This window comes from Schistocerca cancellata, chromosome 6 (genome assembly GCF_023864275.1).
Source record: "Schistocerca cancellata isolate TAMUIC-IGC-003103 chromosome 6, iqSchCanc2.1, whole genome shotgun sequence".
In the NCBI taxonomy this organism is placed as follows: domain Eukaryota; kingdom Metazoa; phylum Arthropoda; class Insecta; order Orthoptera; family Acrididae; genus Schistocerca; species Schistocerca cancellata.
This window is the reverse complement of record NC_064631.1, coordinates 210651322-210674114: the sequence shown is the minus strand read 5'-3', so window position 1 is coordinate 210674114 and position 22793 is coordinate 210651322. Positions and strand designations below refer to the sequence as shown.

Here is a 22793-nt window from a genome sequence, read left to right as displayed (position 1 = left end):
TTAGGTTACAATATCTCCGGCTGTAATTAACATTTGACAATGCAACAAACGGCACTGATTCCGTATTTGTTTATATGTTCAGATGTGCTAACAAAACTAACGGGGTTCCATTTAAAAAAACGTAGGTTTGTGTTAAAAAAAACATACTTCCGTGCATTTTTTTATGTTTTGTATTAACCAATTACACTAGCCCCTCTCCTCACGTTCGGTCTGTGGAATCGATTCGTCAGTATTTGATGTGGTTTACGAAATATATCCAGCGGTAACGTTAGGTGACTCACCCTGTATGTATGAGAGGTACCAAGAGGTATCAAGACCAACTAACATCAATGCCTTACCGCATTCTTATACAATTATGCAGACCGCTTATCTGGATGGTAAATCGGCTGGAAAGTTATTTCTTGTGCTGCGAGATGTTGGAGGTGCTCTGCCCCCTACGATTCTTTCTCGTGTGCGTGATTTTATAAGAGCAGTAGGGAATATTTACGTCAAGAGTAAGAAAATGGTTGTAAGAGAACTGAAACTATGGTATGAGTTCCGGTTTTTTCCAATATCTGGTCCAAATAGCTTGCTTTTGCTATCATACTTTTTCAGAGCAAACTAACCCTCCCGAAAAGTGTGTCACATTGCAGTTTATACCATATGGAACGAATGCATAAATACAGCCTCTGGATGTTTAGTTTTCCGTGCCTATAAAACATATTGTTGCATTGTCTGCAGCTACGCCATAAAGGATAACCGATTAAGCTCCACGATATACTATTCGCATTCGGTTCCATGCCATCACATTCCATCATTTCTCATCATCCCGCTACACCAATATGATTCTATATGTATTCTTTAGGGGAGAATGCCTAGCTGAAAGTCCTGCACGGTTTGTAACTCCAAAGGAGGTCGTCTTCAGTCTCGATGGTGCTAAGATTTGTGATCACTGTGGCGCCCATTTTTCATTCGGTGTTCGTGGTGCAAGATAATGGCTTGTTTTGAAAATTTCTTGAATGTTGACGATGTCCATTTTGTAATTCATACTTCCCACAGAAGGTTGATCTCTGCCCCTCCCGCACACTCATTTTCTGCCGCCATCCTGATGTACATGGTGAATCATCAGCAGCTAACATTTTTCCTGTCATAATTGTTAACACAACGCTTTCAAACGAGCGTTACTAAAGATAGGACTTGCGACCTCACATTCAAGGGGTTCCTTGTAAGATGAAACTATCCTGAAGAATTATTCGTCCTGGCTTGGTTAATAAATGAAAACGGAATTCTTGAAGGATGTAATACAGTACTAGTTGGAAACACTGGGCAGTTAAAGACAGTTCTAAAGGAGTTCTCGTTTACGTTACTATTGTTGACTTGTGGAGACTGATCTGGTGCAGTTTCCCACGATAGTCTATCTTGCGCAGGCCTCTTCGTCTCTGCCATCGTTTTGAACACACTTGGTAGTCAAGCCTCGATCATTCTCTACAATTTTTAGCCCTTCATTACCTAAGTGACGATTCCTTGGTGTCTCACTATGTTTCCTATCAATGGATCCATTCTTTTACGTTTTGTAAATAGGTGTAAATACTAAGCTCAACAACAACAAGCGAAGGGTTACAAATGTGTTTCTTTTTGTGCACACGTACTGTTGTATTCTTCCAATTTCCAGCTGATAATGTGAGTATAAGACTGACTTGCCGTTGTGTGGCAGAAAAAGAAATATCATCAAAATGAGGAATTTGGTAATATGATATTGTCACACAGAGGCATACAAAATCACAGAAACAGAAATAACAAAGGTGTTGTCTCCGCTGTTACCTCCGTTATTGACACATTGATCACAGTGTGGGCCCAGAGCCTTCATTCTCCCGTAGGAGGTCGTCTGCTGCGCTGAAACTAGCTGGTGCAAAGTACTTAAACTCTCATAACGGATTTCTAAGTAACTTTCTTCGCAGAGAGGTGGTCTGCCACTTCGCTCTTTGCCATTCAGACACGATTGACCACACTGGAAGTTTCTTCACCACCTACCACTGTGTCATGTCGGTGCCTTGTTACCGCACGGTTCCACCAACTCAGCACGGCTTGTTGCGACGTTGTTCCTCTTCCAATGCAGAAAAAAATTGCCGCACAATACACCAATTTGTCAGTGGACTGCTCCATTTCGATTCCGCTGCTCTAGCGGCGTGCTACGATACTTTGGTGCGGAGACTCGACTGAGTACCAGGACTTCAGATACGGGCTGCAAAAAACAAAAATGTAAGTACATAACTTTAGTGTTTCAAGGTGATAATTAAAACTTTATGACTACCCCTTATCAAGGCTGTTTAATAGATTTATGAGACGTGGTACTTAGGGAAAGGCAGGATTCAGTGTGGACAGGACCATTCCCAGTTACAGTTGGTTGCTCAGTTTTTTTAAAAAAAAATCACATAATCTTTATTTGAAAACAATTGCAAATAAGGCTGACAATAAACAACAATTATCAAATTTGACTGTTAAGACACACTGTCTAATAAAAAATTTCTTAAGCAAGTTGCACACACGGCTCAAGGCCTTATTGACCAGAAATTTAACTTATTCGTCGGCTGAAGGCCTCAATAGTAATAACTCATAAACAATTTGATAGCTGAAGGCCTAGATAGCAAATTCTTAAGAACAAGTTAACTTCTCTAAGAAATACTAAAATATTATAAAAAAGGACAATCATCGAATTTTCACTGTTAAAAGACAATATCTAATTAAAAATTCTTAAGACAAATTGAATTCACGGCTGAAGGCCTTATTGACAGTCATCACAAAAAAATGGCTCTGAGCACTGTGGGACTTAACTTCTGTGGTCATCAGTCCCCTAGAACTTAGAACTACTTAAACCTAACTAACCTAAGGACATCACACATCCATGCCCGAGGCAGGATTCGAACCTGCGACCGTAGCGGTCACGCGGTTCCAGACTGAAGCTCCTAGAAGCGCACGGCCACACCGGCCGGCTACAGTCATCACAATCTGACCAAATCAAGAGAGAAGTGGGCCTCAGACAGTGCTTCAAGGATCGACCTGGGAAAGTCGCACAACTTCGTAAACGATGAGACAGGTAGCCAAGAGTTGTATTTACTTAACCGGATGGCAACTCAAACTAGTGACAGTTTAAATACAGGCCAACATTCTTGCAACATCTACCTGACGTCTGATAACCAACACAACGATGGAATAACTCAGCCAAGGCGGAACCGACGGACAGCACTGGCTTCAGAATCCGGTGTTTAGAACATCCATACACAGAAGGACCCACTACGACCAAAGCAGTCCAAAACAAACAAATATCCGAACCACAATCAAGGAGGCTTTCGAACTACACACACACCTTACCGGACAGCAGCGGGAAGGCGAGGACAGGTACACTGCCGCGAAAATACGCTAACCTCCAGGGCAGGTAACTGGGGCGTTAGTGGTCACTAGGCAGAAAAATACTTCATCGATAAACACAAGGAATTCAATGATTAATAACAAAAGGTGGAGGATGGCTAATTAATTTCGCCAACTCCAAACTCTCCACTTGTTGCTCTTCGTCTCAGCGATCCTGCGAGCAGCAACGCGCGAATAAATGGCGTGATCCCAAAATAGTGGAGGTTTCACTACTGGATTAATGTTCACTCAACTCAAAGGTCCTGGGTCCGGTGGAGAACAAGGTTGTCGCCCTCGCAACTACAGCCCCTAGATCTGGCAGTGTCTGCATGCCGCCAGCAGTCCCGTCATGTTCTGGCGTTGCCGGACCTCACTGCTGCTCCCCTCCCAACGGAACTCGCGACCATTCTGACCCGGAAAACACTTGACGTCCCTCCAAAGATAGTACCCGCGTACTAGATATCGATAACAGTTGCCGCTGACACTCGAGGACAGACAACGCTAGCAAACGTTGTGGCGCCAGTAAACACAAGAAAAAACGAGAGGCAACTATCCCTATTACACGATGCCAACCTACCAACGGCACCAACGCGAGCAACAACACGGTTCAATTTAGGTGAAAAAGCCCATTAGCAGCGGATGGTTATATATACAAAATTAAACAAGCTTGCCAGAATATATTCACTAGAAACTGTTTTCTCACAACACCTGTCACCTCTCCTGATTATTGCTCCCACCTACACTGTACAATGTACAAGCACATAATTTCGTCGCTATCAAAGCAATAAAGTTAAAGAACCAGCACCTTTGAAAATGCAATATTCACTGCCGTGCATCATTGTAGTTACTGTCGCATGCACATACTGTACAGAAATAGAGAAATGGCCTACCAGTAACGGTTTTAGTCTCGTGTCTCAACACCGTTGCTCATGTTATGAGATGATTCTTTATTATTACTGCTCACCTCTTTCATTGTTGCAATACTATCTTCTGTTTTATTTGATGACTAACTGGCTGCTTACGATAACTGATTGCTTAGTGGGGTCAGAAGGGACCAAACTGCGAGGTCATTCGTTCTTTCTGCCTTATATGTTCAAAGCGTAAGGATTCGATCTTTTGTGGTTTCATCTGAAATACTCCTGATGCTAGAATATTTTCGTTATTATTTCCCATACCAGGGTTTCGAATTTGACGTGCTCAGTTTGAAATTCTTATCTAAGTTCTTCCTACTTTTTCTTGAAGAATTCCATGACCTCCTGTATTTTCTGGGTGCTCTCTTGGATTAAGAAGAGTGAGAGAGGGCCAATGTCCCCAGTTGAAACATTGTTGAAAATTAAGGGTGACTTTTATTGACTTAAGTACATAGCGCTGTGAGGGAGGCACGTCTCTCCCCATTGCAACTGGCTGGTGCTGATGAACGAGCAGCAGCTTCCGCCCATAGCTGCTGACTTGGCGCCCTGTGTTGCTGAGGCTGGCAGTCTTCGGAGGCCATGGCTATTAACACCATGGCGCTACGTGTTGTGCTGCGATGGCATTCCCCTTGTACTCAGAGCTGGTGGCAGGCGCAGCCCAGTCCCGAACCCTTGGCTTCTGCTGCTAGCGCCCATTTGTCTTTCTGTCCATCATAGCTCTGGCGTCGTTGTGGTGCTACTGGTTTCCAATGACAAGAAGTGGTCACTACTTCAAAATCCAGGCTTATATTATATGCCTCTGGCGCGCATTTGTTTCTCTGAAGCTGGCACCTAGTCATGTCGGTCATAACAAAAGACCTCTCCTGGTAAAGTGGCATCGCTGTGCAGGCTACACGGTTCCTATTGCCTGCGAGAGTTTACTGCTGCACTTCGCAATCCATCACCGCAACACTCCACAGGGGCTTCCGCACTAAATCACGTTACTTTTCCTAAAGACTTATAATTTTTAGTCAAAGACTAGATGGTGGCACTAGAATGCCCCCCCCCTCCCCTCCCCTTGGGTTTTGCCATGATCCGGTTCTCAATTGCAGTTACCACTTCCCCTTAATCTGTAAAACAATTACATAACACTAAATCTGTTACTCTTAGTTACCAAGCAGATATTATATAACCTCTGACTTCATAAATCTGCCTTTAATCCCCCGCTCATGGCTTTCAGTCTACAGCAACTTGAATTAGCCTTGCGTTCGGCTCTCCCAAAGCTTGTTGTTTCAGATATACACTCCTGGAAATGGAAAAATGAACACATTGACACCGGTGTGTCAGACCCACCATACTTGCTCCGGACACTGCGAGAGGGCTGTACAAGCAATGATCACACGCACGGCACAGCGGACACACCAGGAACCGCGGTGTTGGCCGTCGAATGGCGCTAGCTGCGCAGCATTTGTGCACCGCCGCCGTCAGTGTCAGCCAGTTTGCCGTGGCATACGGAGCTCCATCGCAGTCTTTAACACTGGTAGCATGCCGCGACAGCGTGGACGTGAACCGTATGTGCAGTTGACGGACTTTGAGCGAGGGCGTATAGTGGGCATGCGGGAGGGCGGGTGGACGTACCGCCGAATTGCTCAACACGTGGGGCGTGAGGTCTCCACAGTACATCGATGTTGTCGCCAGTGGTCGGCGGAAGGTGCACGTGCCCGTCGACCTGGGACCGGACCGCAGCGACGCACGGATACACGCCAAGACCGTAGGATCCTACGCAGTGCCGTAGGGGACCGCACCGCCACTTCCCAGCAAATTAGGGACACTGTTGCTCCTGGGGTATCGGCGAGGACCATTCGCAACCGTCTCCATGAAGCTGGGCTACGGTCCCGCACACCGTTAGGCCGTCTTCCGCTCACGCCACAACATCGTGCAGCCCGCCTCCAGTGGTGTCGCGACAGGCGTGAATGGAGGGACGAATGGAGACGTGTCGTCTTCAGCGATGAGAGTCGCTTCTGCCTTGGTGCCAATGATGGTCGTATGCGTGTTTGGCGCCGTGCAGGTGAGCGCCACAATCAGGACTGCATACGACCGAGGCACACAGGGCCAACACCCGGCATCATGGTGTGGGGAGCGATCTCCTACACTGGCCGTACACCACTGGTGATCGTCGAGGGGACACTGAATAGTGCACGGTACATCCAAACCGTCATCGAACCCATCGTTCTACCATTCCTAGACCGGCAAGGGAACTTGCTGTTCCAACAGGACAATGCACGTCCGCATGTATCCCGTGCCACCCAACGTGCTCTAGAAGGTGTAAGTCAACTACCCTGGCCAGCAAGATCTCCGGATCTGTCCCCCATTGAGCATGTTTGGGACTGGATGAAGCGTCGTCTCACGCGGTCTGCACGTCCAGCACGAACGCTGGTCCAACTGAGGCGCCAGGTGGAAATGGCATGGCAAGCCGTTCCACAGGACTACATCCAGCATCTCTACGATCGTCTCCATGGGAGAATAGCAGCCTGCATTGCTGCGAAAGGTGGATATACACTGTACTAGTGCCGACATTGTGCATGCTCTGTTGCCTGTGTCTATGTGCCTGTGGTTCTGTCAGTGTGATCATGTGATGTATCTGACCCCAGGAATGTGTCAATAAAGTTTCCCCTTCCTGGGACAATGAATTCACGGTGTTCTTATTTCAATTTCCAGGAGTGTATAAGAGCTAGGCAAAGCAAAATCAAAATCAGCAAGGCACTCGGAACTGCGACACACAAGCTAACGGCCACCTGACGACTTACAGCCCGACACTGTTCCAAATGCTGCAATAACTGCTGCGTGGTGATCTGCTCCCTCGTGCTTGACGAACAGTCCAGGCTTAGTGCCCAGGTGTCGTTAAGGAAGGTAAGGTTTTATTTGGACAACGTCTCTAGAGGTTCGCCTGGCCCATACAGCAGGGTTGTGTTACATTCAACACAGTAACTCCCATCGTAGTAGCTGGTAACTGAAACTTAGGTCCCATAATTTCACACATAGTCCGATTGATTAATGGGACCCACAATCTCGTGGGTCGGCATTTGGAGACTACTCCGCTCTGTCATTGCTGGAGCTCACCCTCAGTCACCACTACATGTCGATCCCCGTCTTTCGCTAATACTACCACTCGTTACCCTCCCACGAGCACAACTATCACAACTGTTGCCAACTTCACCAGATATGTGTGCACTGCCGTACTAAGCACCGCGTGCTTTTCAGCAACCTCTTCACTGAGACATACAATCGTGCACTATCTGTCGTTACAGCTACTGTGGCACCATGATAGTAGAACAGCAAGTTCTCGCTGCTTGGATCTACTATTAGCTGTAATTCCGGTGCTAATACTCCTCGCACCTTCCTCAAGCATTTCAGATACTCCTCTGGCGACAGAAATACAGGACTTAACTGCTCATGTGGCACTGGGTGGATAGTTTCCCGGAAATTCGTTAATTCCATTCTTGCATCCCAGATATTGTCACCTAATGGCTGCAATAGCCTCGTCGTCGTTAGTAATGCATCTAGCGCTTGATTTGTGTATGTACGGTTTCCAAATACTGCTTCAGAGTGCTAGCTGTGACTCCAGCATAATCCATGACTTCCTTAGTCAGTTGCCGAAGCATACGTGTGTTGTTCAAGAAGCTGCTCTGCAGGTTCATAATCTGTGAGGAATGCCATTCTATAGTTACTTTTTTTGCCCCTGCTAGCCATCTTGTGGCTTCTGCCATTTCGTTTAATAGGCATCTGCTGCCCCGAAAATGTTTTTCAGTACTCTAAGCCCAGAGGCATCTCGATTACTCCTCTGTGGCGTGACCACAACTGAAACATCTTGCATTCGACACAAACACGCTTCTACGATCCCTTAGACCCATGGAAACATCAATCACGAATCCAGTGCTAGCCAAACTACTACATGGAAGTCTTTTGGCGCCTCAGTGCGCACGGTCCTAGACATTGTCAGTGCCAAACCTCTCAGCCACGTTGCTTGTCTTCTTGCAACAATACTTCGTTCACCTCCTCACTCTGCTTTAACTCATAAGTATGTACGATTAATATCCTAATCCTATCGGCAAAATCCTCAACCGCTTCGTCATTCCTCTTGGAAGCGATTATCAGTTGCTCGTAGAGATACATTGCACTATTCTACTACTTATACCTTTGATCTAGCCATTGTCTGAGTTTATTAAAAGTCAGCGCATTGCATAGCGTCTCTGTGAACAACGAAAACGACTTTTATTCCCCTGTTAAATGTATTTTTGGTATCTTTAATAACTGTTCATCCGACCAAGCCCCTGATATCCTCCAGAAATGCCAACACATCCTCTACGAGAGAAGGGAGAAATAGGGTCATCAAGGGCTAGGTCCACTCCTAGAGCCTGTGGCCTTCACATCTCTATTTCCTGATCTTTCTCTGCCACCTTATTGTATGTGACCACTTTATCTCCCCTTAACTGAGCCACTTGATTCACCAGCGACTGTATAGCATCCTCACTGGTGAAACATTTTGTCACTGCTTCCTCCTTACTCATCTTTACGATTCAAAATTAATACCTCAAAACCCACCAACCCATAATTTGCTAGTAACCCAGATAAAACAGGTAGTCGGGGAGCATTTTGCCAACCTACCTCTTCTACCTAATCAAGAGCCACAGGACTCTCTACATTGCCTGGCCATGTATCCAAAACGATGACATGAATGCAGACAACTGCTACAGACACTGCACAAGAGCAGAATGTCCAAGCAAACTGCACTGCGTACAATGCATAAGTAATAACCACTTAACTCTAGAATTTCCCTTAAACTGAGATAAGTCAACTGGTTTCTCTGGTTTCATAAAAGTAACCCTTATGTAATCACGACCCCTAAACTTGGATGCCATGAATACCACCTCACAAGAACAAAAATAGCCTCACTTATACCCAATGAAGGAATTGCAGACTCTCACTCAGACGTCACGCTGTGGGAATAGCGCACTCTCCACTGCTGATTATAGTGACATCAGCACTCCTGACACCACTGACGAGTGACTAACCCCTCTCTGAAGGATATGGGGTATGTCGTGTGGCCAAAGTCCCCAGTTGAAACACTGTTGACCGTAAGCAAAGACTCTTATTGACTTCAGCGGTAATGTCCTCGTTGCAGTGGTAAGACTGATTCATGTCCGATCAACGAAGTTAAGCACTTTTGGACATTGATAGCACTTGGATGGGTGAATCTCTGGGTCTGCCAAGCGCTGTTGGCAATGAAGGTGCACTTAGTCCTTGTGAGGCCAATTGAGGAGCTAACTGGTTTTGAAGTAGTGGCTCTGGTCACGAAAGCTGACAACAACTGGGAGAGAAGTGTGCTAACCACACACCGCTCCATGTCAGCATTCAGTGATGCCTATCGGCTGAGGACGACACAACGTGCGGTCGATGCCATTGGGGCTTATGAGGCCTGTTCAGATGGAGTTAAAGTTAGTTGTAGTTTATTGACTTCAGTACATGATGCAGTGAGGCAGATGCAACTCTCCCCATTGCCCCTGGCTGATGTTGATGAACAGGAGGTAGCTCCCACCCACAGCTGCTGAGCTGACACCCTGCATTGCTGAGGCTGGAAGCCTTTGGAGACCGCGGCCGTTAACATCAGCAGTGCTATGTTTTGTGCTCCGATGGCGTCATACACGAGGAATGGCTTCTCGGTTCGGTACGCGGCCACAGTGGTTGGACAGGAGTTGGACGGCTGCTGGCGCTGTGGTGCTGAATCCCGCTAGGAACTCGGCGTTGGTGACGTCAGGCACAGGCGGACGTCGGCAGTGCCATGGCACCATGTCTCATGAAGGAACTGCTGCTGGCGGCAGGCACAGCATGATCTTAAACCCATGGCTGCTGCCAGTAGTGTCCAGTCATTTCGCTGTCTGACATATCTGTGACGTCGTTATAGTGCTACTGTTTTCCAGCAGCGAAAATTGATCCCTGCCTCACAACCCAGCCTCATTCATATGCCTCTGGCGCGCATTTATTTCACTGAACCCATCACCTTGTCATTTCGTATGTAACAAGAGACCTTCTCTGGTGTGGGGACATTGCCCTGCTGGTTACAGGTTATCACTGCATCCTACAGTTTACTGCTGCTTTCGGCTGTCTAGGCTTTGCAATCCATTTGTGTGCCTGTTATTGTGACCCACATGTCGCCACACTGGCGGCTGCCGGGTTGCAGCTGTTAACACAACACTCTACGGCAGCTTCCGCACTACATCACATTACTTTTGCTAATGACTTATAAGTTTTACTCAAATACTAGGTAGTGGCGCTATAATTAGTTTAAACTTCAGAGAGAAGAAACAAAAACTTTGAGGCTTGCCGATGACATTTTAATTCTATCAGGAAGAGCAAAGGACTTGGAAGAGCAGATGAATGGAGTGGACAGTGTCTTGAAAGGATGATATAAGATCAACATCAATAAATGCAAGACAAGGGTAATGGATGTAGTCAAATTAAATATGGCGATGCTAAGGGAATTGATTAGGAAAAGATGGACTAAAAGTAGTAGATAAATTTCGATATTTGGTCAGTAAAATAGCTGATGGTGACCGAAGTAGAGAGAATATAAAATCTAGCAATAGCAAGAAAAGCGTTTTTGGAAAAGACGTTTTTGTTGTCGTCTAATAGGAATTGAAGGGTTAGGGAATCTTCTCTGAAAATATTCGTCTGGAATGTAGATTTGTATGGAAGAGAAATGTGGATGATAAGCAGTTTAGACAGGAAGAGAATTGAACCTTTGCAAATGTGGCGCTACAGAAGAATGTTGAAGATTGATGGGTAGATCAAATAACTAATGAGGAGGCACTGAAATCAATTGGGAAGGAAAGAAATTTAACATACGACTTGACTAAAAGAAGGGATCGGTCGATAAGACACATTTTAAGACATAAAAGGATTACCAGTTTCGTACTGGAGGGAAGTGTGGGGCAAATTTTGTACAGGGAGACCAAGTATTGAATACGGTATGCAAGTTCAAAGGGATATAGGTTGCAGTGCTTGCTCGGAGTGAAGAGACTTGCAAAGGATAGACCAGCATGAAGAGCTGCATCAAACCAGTCTTCAGACTGAAGACTACCACCATAACAACGACAGCAGCAGCAATAACAACAACAACAACATATCTTTCATTATACAGATGTTTTGTGCATCCATTGGACGATTGGAAAGTGCTAACACATGCATTGATTCGAATTCCGGCAAGCTACAGAAATAACTGACAGAAAACAGCAGCATCACTGCAGTGAGCCTAGTGGAAAACAGTATAGCGGTACCTCTAGCATTTTATGAGTATAGCGTTGTGTAGGAAAGACTAGGATAGAAGAACAAACAGTTTTTTCAGTGAACAGGCACAGTCCTAGAAGTACAACTAACAAAGACAACACAATGAACGTTGATGCTTACCTCGCAATTTCTGAGGAAATTGACGATTGATATGGCTGACTTTTCAACAGGCATGAGTTTATGTTTTTGAATAGGTACATGTATCGAATTGATTATCAGTGAGATCTACATTACGACAAACGTTAATTTATTACTGAGAAACTCACACGAGAAATTTTTACAATATGTTAACGTAATACTTCCTTCCATGCTGCATAAAAAATGAAATTAACTCTGACACGAGTTAGTTCCTGAAGGACAGATTCCTCAGAATTCAGTCCACAGCACCACAGCATTCACGGGGTAGAGAAACCCATATACTATATATCACAGTTGTCAGTAGAACGAGGCTTTCAGAAACTGCAGTCACTACCACAAAACCACTTTGTCAGATTTAAATAATAGTGTAAACTTATTTCACTACCTGTACAACACTTGTTATAAAGGTCAGAAAATTCAATAATTACATACGTTTGCAATCTAAATGGGCAGAGACTAGAGGATTCTTTCATGTGAATGATTCATATCATGATGGACCAGTTGGACCAATAAGGCACAAACATTTTGTGTGAGAATATAAAAATAATCTAATTGTTTAACATGTGGGATAATTGCACAGAAGACCTTTAAAATTTGGTATAGCAGACACTGAAAGGAAACACTCTATTACCTCACGAAAAGTCCCTAAGAAGTTTTAAAACCTTTGTTAGAATGGGATCTAAAATTAAGCTACAGTATGATACATAACACCCCTTTTATAGATTCCAAATATACGATTACATTAATAACTTCTTTCCCTGCTACAACGATGAACAGAAGTATAAATGATATTAACATATAGTTCAATTAGAAATATTCCGTGACATGTATATTACAACAATTTCGCAATATAATTTGTTGCAATTTTTATTCTTTTTAGTACATAGATCTGGTGTCTGCTTCTTCAGTTGTTATATCAAACTGAATATCAATAAAAAGCCGATTGTTTTCTCAGGGAGAAATCAATATAAAACTACAAGGTTACGAGCAATGTGAAGACCGGCCAGAAACTACTATAACACTGCAAGATGTGCAGCTAACTAAGACTGGACCTTACAAAATGACTGTTGACGCCACCATTACGATTGCTGAGGAAGTTGAAGATTTGCGGGTGAGTAAGTTTTTGAAATAAAATCAAACACTGGAACTATTTCCTCATTAATTTATTCTAGTAATTGTTTTTGCTTCGGTCATCAGTGGATTACAAAAAAAGTCGTACTATTTAAGAGTGTACAGAACCGGTGACTACTGAAAATTCAACTTTTCTGTCTTTTTCTGTACGTCAAAAAAAGCTGTTCAAAAAGGGGTCACTCGACTCGCAAGTATTTATTAAAAATATAACTTTTTATATAATCTGATGATAGTATGTCACTAGTCTAAATTCGTCTTGAGGATCAATCAATGTACCTATGAAAATGCTACTTGATTGCAACTGATAATTTTCATCCTAAAACGATTTTAAAAATTATTGCTTGAATACATTACTTTCAGATTCAGAAACACAACTGTGATATGCAATAATCAATTTCAAGCCTTTGATGTCAAGTACTTACGACACCTTTATATATTCCAGACGTTGTATCAGTACGGGGGAGATCTACAGTGGTGTAGACTCTGAAGATACTTCCAAGCGCCAAGATCGCTAGTAAAGCATTTTTTAGATATAGATAAACGGTTTAGACTAATCTATATTGCCATCTTCGGACATGCAATAGTGTAGAACCGAAATTGACAAGGTGAACAGTTAACCAGCATGATATAACAATGTTCACAAACATTTCCATTTACTACAATGTATGAAACAATAACATACCTTCTTATGCATTATAATATTACATAATCTTTTTCCTCAGTATTGTAAGCTGTGTTACAGCATGTATATGTTTGTCAGTATCACGAAATTCAATGGAATTCGGCATCTCAAACATAACACTATGTACAAAGATTATGCTAATGTGCTGACTATGAGTGCTCATGCACATCAACAGCTGACAACTGATTGAGAAACAGTGTAAACATTCTGTTACATAGGGGCAGCAGATGGCACCGTGTTGATGTGACTTGATAATATCGTTTTCCACTGCACAAAAGCATGAATATACTATTCGATATAATTGTTTTATGTAAAATAAAATCCACTAAATATTTACAACATATATAAGCCAAGTCAGAGAACATAACAATTTCGACATTATCTTTAAAAAACATTTTTTGTGAAATAACATATTATAAAATTTTTACAAAACTTTTTGTAAGTTTAAGAAAATACACTGTCAAAAGCCAGAAGAGATTTGGTTTAGGATCTCTGTGTATACCTAATAGTAATAGGTATCGAGCTAAAACTTTGTTACATCCAAAACTAGGTCGATATTTGAGGATATAATTAACTATGTTATGATTAAAATTAACACAGAGTATTTCTGACGTATTTCCTCGCAGTATATGGAGGGGGTTTCACTGATTATAGTATCCTGGTAATTTTCTTATCGACAGAGAATGATGTTTTGACGATTTTTTTATTACAACGCGTCACCCGATGTCTCGATGGTTTTAAGTGCAAACCATACATAGATTAGAGAGGACAACCATCTTAATTTTCTTCATACTCACACATTAAATTCATTGTCTATGACGAAGATCGCTAATCAGAATCTATGTGGTACACTTATGTCATTATAAAAGTAATGTAATGTTCAGGCTCATCTGACTCTTCAAGTGAAGTCTAGGTGAAACCTAGTACAAAAATTCCTTTAGACTGGGAACACTGTTAAAACTAACTGAATTTGGTTTAGGTTGTCTTTATGTACATAATTTCCAATAGCTATCCAAGAATAGCTTCGGTATCTAAGTGTCTACTTTCCTATATCATGATAGTTAATGCAGATTAAATCTAACTCGCAACCAAAGGGAAGTAATTACGCTTACTACAGCATCTTTTGTAATACATCTGAACAGCGTCAATGAGCTAAACATATTAACATGAGTTTTTCCATCCATCGATTAACGGGAGGGGGGGGGGATGGGTTACCAGCGAGAAAGGATATCGTTAAGGTTTGAAATCATTTTTGAAGTTTGTTGGAAGTCGCGAGTGCTGTCATTCTCAAATACTGGATGTATACAAACTGAGGAGACAAAAGTCATGGGCGAGCGATATGCACATATACAGATGGCAGTAGTATCGCGTACACGAGGTATAAAAGGGCAGTGCGTTGGTGGAGCTGGCATTTGCACCCAGGTGTTTCATTTGAAAAGGCGTCCGACGTGATTATGGCCACTCGACATGCATTAACAGACCTTCAACGCGGAATAAAGGTTGAAGCTAGACGCATGAGACATTACATTTCGTAAATCTTTAGGAAATTAAATAACGGTGTGAGCCGTGTGTATGTGTAATGGACGACACGTTCCCAAACAGTGATTGAATTGTTATGGATGACAATGCGCCATGTCACCGGGCCACAATCATTCTCAACTGGTTTGAAGAACGTTCTGGACAATTCGAGACAATGATTTGGCCATCCAGATCGCGCAACATGAATCCCATCGAACATTTACGGGACATAATTGGGAGGTCAGTTCGTGCACAATATCCTGCACCGGCAACGGCTTCACCATTATGAATGACTGTAGGGGCAGCATGTCTCATTATTTATGTAGGGGGTTTCCAACGATTAGGAACTATCCCATGACTTTTGTCACCTCAGTGTGGTCTGGGTAATTTGCGCGTCATGAGTTAAAAGCTGCCTCAGGAAATATACAGGGTGATTCAAAAAGAATACCACAACTTTAAAAATGTGTATTTAATGAAAGAAACATAATATAAGCTTCTGTTATACATCATTACAAAGAGTATTTACAAAGGTTTTTTTTCACTCAAAAACAAGTTCAGAGATGTTCAATATGGCCCCCTCCAGACACTCGGGCAATATCAACCCGATATTCCAACTCGTTCCACACTCTCTGTAGCATATCAGGCGTAACAGTTTGGATAGCTGCTGTTATTTCTCGTTTCAAATCATCAATGGTGGCTGGGAGAGGTGGCCGAAACACCATATCCTTAACATACCCCCATAAGAAAAAATCGCAGGGGGTAAGATCAGGGTTTCTTGGAGGCCAGTGATGAAGTGCTCTGTCACGGGCTGCCTGGCGGCCGATCCATCGCCTCGGGTAGTTGACGTTCAGACGATAAGGTTTCATAACTAACCTTTTTCGTAGGACTCTCCATACAGTTGATTGTGGAATTTGCAGCTCTCTGCTAGCTCTGCGAGTCGATTTTCCTGGGCTGCGAACAAATGCTTGCTGGATGCGTGCTACATTTTCATCACTCATTCTCGGCCGTCCAGAACTTTTCCCTTTGCGCAAACACCCATTCTCTGTAAACTGTTTATACCAACGCTTAATACACCACCTATCAGGAGGTTTAACACCATACTTCGTTCGAAATGCACGCTGAACAACTGTCGTCGATTCACTTCTGCCGTACTCAATAACACAAAAAGCTTTCTGTTGAGCGGTCGCCATCTTAGCATCAACTGACGCTGACGCCTAGTCAACAGCGCCTCAAGCGAACAAATGTACAACTAAATGAAACTTTATAGCTCCCTTAATTCGCCGACAGATAGTGCTTAGCTCTGCCTTTTGTCGTTGCAGAGTTTTAAATTCCTAAAGTTGTGGTATTCTTTTTGAATCACCCTGTACACAAGTTCTAACTGTAATACTTGACTTATTGTTAAATATATAACGTAAAATTATAGCTCTTAGTGAGTAGATTATGACAGTGTTTTAGAGCTTTAAATTTGGCGAGTAACTGTATGAATGACTGAAAATCAAATTTTTCTTGTCCCTGGAAGCCGTTTCATAGGCAACCTGCCACTGACATTTTCCCCCGTGTTAGACGATTGGTAACTTAGATTCTGCTTTTCGTATTGGCCTCTCAACAGGCCTGAAGATCCTGAACTGGAGTCACGGAACGTGTCACGTCGCGAAAGTACTGAGGCACGATCTGGGATATCTCCTGAGGAGTCAGTTTAAGGGTTGACTGACATGGAAGCTAATGGCCATGACTTATATTTTAAGTACAGCCTCCTTACGGATTCCCTTACTTCAGCGGCGCATGTTGAACGCTACACAGACTTCAGAAACTTGCACTGTGTTCCTTACAGCACATCCACATTTTTCGATCCACATGTCTTTTATAGCCCAGAGATTTTGGTATGAACGAATTAACTGCAGAGTGGATGACATCGGTAATGCACGCAGTTTCAAGTACAGGCAACTGAAAACCAGAATCCAGTATATCCTGCCGATTACCCCATTTGACGGTTTTATATCTGCCTCCACTTTTTGGATCTGGTGGACAAAAACTGCGAACTGTTCACTGGAGTGATAGGTGTCTGGCACTGGCCACCGAGCAGTATCTCCTACTCCAGGAGAGAAAATTATGGTAGGGGAAGGCGGGGCAAGATGGGGAATCTAACTTTAAACCCTTACAAAAGGGTCAAAAATAAACAAATTCAAGTAGGTTTGATTATCGTTTGTTTACTTTACCATTGAATTACAATAGCATGCAAAGAAACCTGCAAACTTGTTACATTTAGTTAGAAACATCTCGATTTGAAACATAAACTACCAATTCCCCGTCTTGCCCCATATGTGGGGTAAGATGGGGTACTAGCATGAATTCATCTCTAAAGCTTAAATGTTGTTGTTGTTGTGGTCTTCAGTCCTGAGACTGGTTTGATGCAGCTCTCCATGCTACTCTATCCTGTGCAAGCTTCTTCATCTCCCAGTACCCACTGCACCCTACATCCTTCTGAATCTGCTTAGTGTATTCATCTCTTGGTCTCCCCCTACGATTTTTACCCTCCACGCTGCCCTCCAATACTAAATTGGTGATCCCTTGATGCCTCAGAACATGTCCTACCAGCCGATCCCTTCTTCTGGTCAAGTTGTGCCACAAACTTCTCTTCTCCCCAATCCTATTCAATACTTCCTCATTAGTTATGTGATCTACCCATCTAATCTTCAGCATTCTTCTGTAGCACCACATTTCGAAAGCTTCTATTCTCTTCTTGTCCAAACTACTTATCGTCCATGTTTCACTTCCATACATGGTTACACTCCATACAAATACTTTCAGAAATGACTTCCTGACACTTAAATCTATACTCGATGTTAACAAATTTCTCTTCTTCAGAAACGCTTTCCTTGCCATTGCCAGTCTACATTTTATATCCTCTCTACTTCGACCATCATCAGTTATTTTGCTCCCCAAATAGCAAAACTCCTCTACTACTTTAAGTGTCTCATTTCCTAATCTAATACCCTCAGCATCACCCGACTTAATTCGACTACATTCCATTATCCTCGTTTTGCTTTTGTTGATGTTCATCTTATATCTTCCTTTCAAGACACTATCCATTCCATTCAACTGCTCTTCCAAGTCCTTTGCTGTCTCTGACAGAATTACAATGTCATCGGCGAATCTCAAAGTTTTTATTTCTTCTCCATGGATTTTAATACCTAACCCGAATTTTTCTTTTGTTTCCTTTACTGCTTGCTCAATATACAGATTGAATAACATCGGGGAGAGGCTACAACCCTGTCTTACTCCCTTCCCAACCACTGCTTCCCTTTCATGTCCCTCGACTCTTATAACTGCCATCTGGTTTCTGTACAAATTGTAAATAGCCTTTCGCTCCCTGTATTTTACCCCTGCCACCTTTAGAATTTGAAAGAGAGTATTCCAGTCAACATTGTCAAAAGCTTTCTCTAAGTCTACAAATGCTAGGAACGTAGGTTTGCCTTTCCTTAATCTTTCTTCTAAGATAAGTCGTAAGGTCAGTATTGCCTCACGTGTTCCAGTATTTCTACGGAATCCAAACTGATCTTCCCCGAGGTCGGCTTCTACTAGTTTTTCCATTCGTCTGTAAAGAATACGTGTTAGTATTTTGCAGCTGTGGCTTATTAAACTGATTGTTCGGTAATTTTCACATCTGTCAACACCTGCTTTCTTTGGGATTGGAATTATTATATTCTTCTTGAAGTCTGAGGATATTTCGCCTGTTTCATACATCTTGCTCTCCAGATGGTAGAGTTTTCTCAGGGCTGGCTCTCCCAAGGCCGTCAGTAGTTCCAATGGAATGTTGTCTACTCCGGGGGCCTTGTTTCGGCTCAGGTCTTTCAGTGCTCTGTCAAACTCTTCACGCAGTATCGTATCTCCCATTTCATCTTCATCTACATCCTCTTCCATTTCCATAATATTGTCCTCAAGTGCATCGCCCTTGTATAGACCCTCTATATACTCCTTCCACCTTTCTGCTTTCCCTTCTTTGCTTAGAACTGGGTTTCCATCTGAGCTCTTGATATTCATACAAGTGGTTCTCTTATCTCCAAAGGTCTCTTTAATTTTCCTGTAGGCAGTATCTATCTTACCCCTAGTGAGATAAGCCTCTACATCCTTACATTTGTCCTCTAGCCATCCCTGCTTAGCCATTTTGCGCTTCCTGTCGATCTCATTTTTGAGACGTTTGTATTCCTTTTGGCCTGCTTCATTTACTGCATTTTTATATTTTCTCCTTTCATCAATTAAATTCAATATTTCTTCTGTTACCCAATGATTTCTACTAGCCCTCGTCTTTTTACCTACTTGATCCTCTGCTGCCTTCACTACTTCATCCCTCAAAGCTACCCATTCTTCTTCTACTGTATTTCTTTCCCCCATTCCTGTCAATTGTTCCTTTATGCTCTCCCTGAAACTCTGTACAACATCTGGTTCTTTCAGTTTATCCAGGTCCCATCTCCTTAAATTTCCACCTTTTTGCAGTTTCTTCAGTTTTAATCTACAGGTCATAACCAATAGATTGTGGCCAGAGTCCACATCTGCCCCTGGAAATGTCTTACAATTTAAAACCTGGTTCCTAAATCTCTGTCTTACCATTATATAATGTATCTGATACCTTTTAGTATCTCCAGGGTTCTTCCATGTATACAACCTTCTATCATGATTCTTAAACCAAGTGTTAGCTATGATTAAGTTGTGCTCTGTGCAAAATTCTACCAGGCGGCTTCCTCTTTCATTTCTTAGCCCCAATCCATATTCACCTACTACATTTCCTTCTCTCCCTTTTCCTACACTCGAATTCCAGTCACCCAAGACTATTAAATTTTCCTCTCCCTTCACCATCTGAATAATTTCTTTTATTTCATCATACATTTCTTCAATTTCTTCGTCATCTGCAGAGCTAGTTGGCATATAAACTTGTACTACTGTAGTAGGTGTGGGCTTCGTATCTATCTTGGCCACAATAATGCGTTCACTATGCTGTTTGTAGTAGATTACCCGCATTCCTATTTTCCTACTCATTATTAAACCTACTCCTGCATTACCCCTATTTGACTTTGTGTTTATAACCCTGTATTCACCTGACCAAAAGTCTTGTTCCTCCTGCCACCGAACTTCACTAATTCCCACTATATCTAACTTTAACCTATCCATTTCCCTTTTTAAATTTTCTAACCTACCTGCCCGATTAAGGGATCTGACATTCCACACTCCGATCCGTAGAACGCCAGTTTTCTTTCTCCTGATAACGACATCCTCTTGAGTAGTCCCCGCCCGGAGATCCGAATGGGGGACTATTTTACCTCCGGAATATTTTACCCAAGAGGACGCCATCATCATTTAATCATACAGTAAAGCTGCATGCCCTCGGGAAAAATTACGGCCGTAGTTTCCCCTTGCTTTCAGCCGTTCGCAGTACCAGCACAGCAAGGCCGTTTTGGTTATTGTTACAAGGCCAGATCAGTCAATCATCCAGACTGTTGCCCTTGCAACTACTGAAAAGGCTGCTGCCCCTCTTCAGGAACCACACGTTTGTCTGGCCTCTCAACAGATACCCCACCGTTGTGGTTGTACCTACGGTACGGCTATCTGTATCGCTGAGGCACGCAAGCCTCCCCACCAACGGCAAGGTCTATGGTTCATGGGGGGAGCTTAAATAAGGACTGGAATAACGATATCATGTGAGGATAAGGTTTCGAAACATGGTTCTGTGAATTGTAGAATCAGGTATTACGTTTTATTTAGGCCTCTTACTTTCACATAGTACACAAGTGTGGACATCCTCGTCATCATCACTTTCTATCCCTGCACAAGTGTCGTGGGGCCAGCGTCCGCAGCTAATACACCGTATCCAGCCTCCTTCAGAGGAGTCATAACAGTATAAACATTCTTCACTCTTTTCCTCGTTGTCATTCGACCTCAGTTTATTATCCCTTGAGCATGAAGGGGTGGTTAAGACGTCAGTAACGTTCGTCACTTTTTCGTTGTCATTATGTCCTTTTGGTAGTATCCCAGGTTTATTAAACGTCTTTGAGAAGAGTTTTTGTATACATGCAACACATTTGGGGACTCGTTTTCGTTTAATTTCTTCAGATAGCTCGCTCCTATAAGGAGATTCGGTTAAAACAATGGGTTTTCCACGCCTGTTAGATGGTTTCCTTTTGGTTTTTTATCCACCTTTGGAATAGCTAACACCATTTCAGGGCTGGTAACCTGAAAGTTAGACGAAACAGAGGCTTGATCGTCAGTTGTTAATTGTTCAGGTGTTTTACGTCTTGACAACATCTCTGGTATTTGGTCTTCCGTTTCTGTAACTTCAGATGTGTGAGCTTGATGAATATCTGTAGTTGAACAGGGAAGGTAATCACTTTCCTGAAACACATTTCTGTTTACAGGCCAGATGCCTGTTTTCCGAAACCCGTTCACTGCTGTGGACATTGTTGCTGAATGAATGAAGGTATTGTCGAATAAACTTCAACGTATAATGTACGTGTTCAAAACCCGCAGCGAGGTAAACACATGAGACGATAAGAACGTAATGGTTGGACAAATAGTAGGGGCAAGACGGGGAAGCTCCCCATCATGCCCCACCCCGTCTTGCCCCCTACCATGCTGTCAGGTTATGCTACGCCTACATGAACAGTATTTAGTGAACATTGACTACTGACACAGCAGTTTACTGTTAATAAGATGTACTTTTCAGTGCTATTTATACAGTCTGGACAAACGTTCACGAAACACATGTTTTAGGACCTCGAAAGGTGTAAAACATTGCAAATCAGTATAACAATTGTACATACCTTGCAAAGCTCACAGAAACCGCCGCGAAACTAAGGTTCAGCAATGTCAACACACTGAGACCTGTGTATTGATGATGTTGACGTAGCTATCCACAGATGGGAGCTCTCTAACTGTAGCTTATAGCCCTTCCCCGTCTTACCCCACCTCCCCGTCTTGCCCCGCATTCCCCTATAAATGTCTAGTATGATAAAAGAAAAAAAAAAAATAAGTTAAATAATACATTTGAATTTTTTTTCAATTTTAATCTGATAATTGTTTCATACTAGAATGTCGTGTTCCCAGTTTGGCACAGCATTGCAACAGGAAACACGAAAGCGGTCGAAGACGTCCGTCTTCTGGTCGGCTCCTGATCGTTGTCAGGAGGAGGCTAGTTTTTGATTACGCAAAGACTTCTATTATTTGGAAAAGAACAACCCAGGTTTCTTTACGTAATCAGTATGAAATTTATAATCACCTAAGGGACCTTTAACAATGAACAATAAAAAACTGCATTTGCAAATGGCATCATTAATAAATGGGGCAGCTATGAGTTGTATAGAAGACAAGGAGCGGCCTTCTGTCTACGACCAGGATGCCACAGGATTCTCTGCTGTAGTAAAGGCTGTTTGATATTTACAAAAATAATATGACATGGAGGTAAAAAAAAATATAAAGGAAAATAATAGAATAAGAAATATGGTTAACACAATTCTCACAAGCAATTAGGGCTTGTTTATAAATAGTATAATTTACATAAGTACTTATCTAACTGTAAGGTGTGATCAGATTTCAGCCTGTCCTGTGCTAGCTCCTTGGTTCACGTTTTTGTCACAAATTACAGTCATTATTTTTCTCCCTCCTTCAAGACAATTCTTGCACCGTGCAACACCTACATAACAATAACTTGCCGGTTT

The 22793-nt window shown here is 42.7% G+C and overlaps 1 protein-coding gene across 1 annotated transcript in view; it reads left to right on the top strand.

Annotated features, from left to right (window-relative positions):
• The window catches only part of LOC126191289 (uncharacterized), an 84155-nt gene that overhangs the window by 15019 nt on the left and 46343 nt on the right, over window positions 1-22793 (top strand). The window contains exon 2 of the mRNA XM_049932103.1: window positions 12712-12867. Within this exon, the coding sequence (XP_049788060.1) occupies window positions 12712-12867 (156 nt within the window). The remainder of the gene's footprint in view (window positions 1-12711; window positions 12868-22793) is intronic.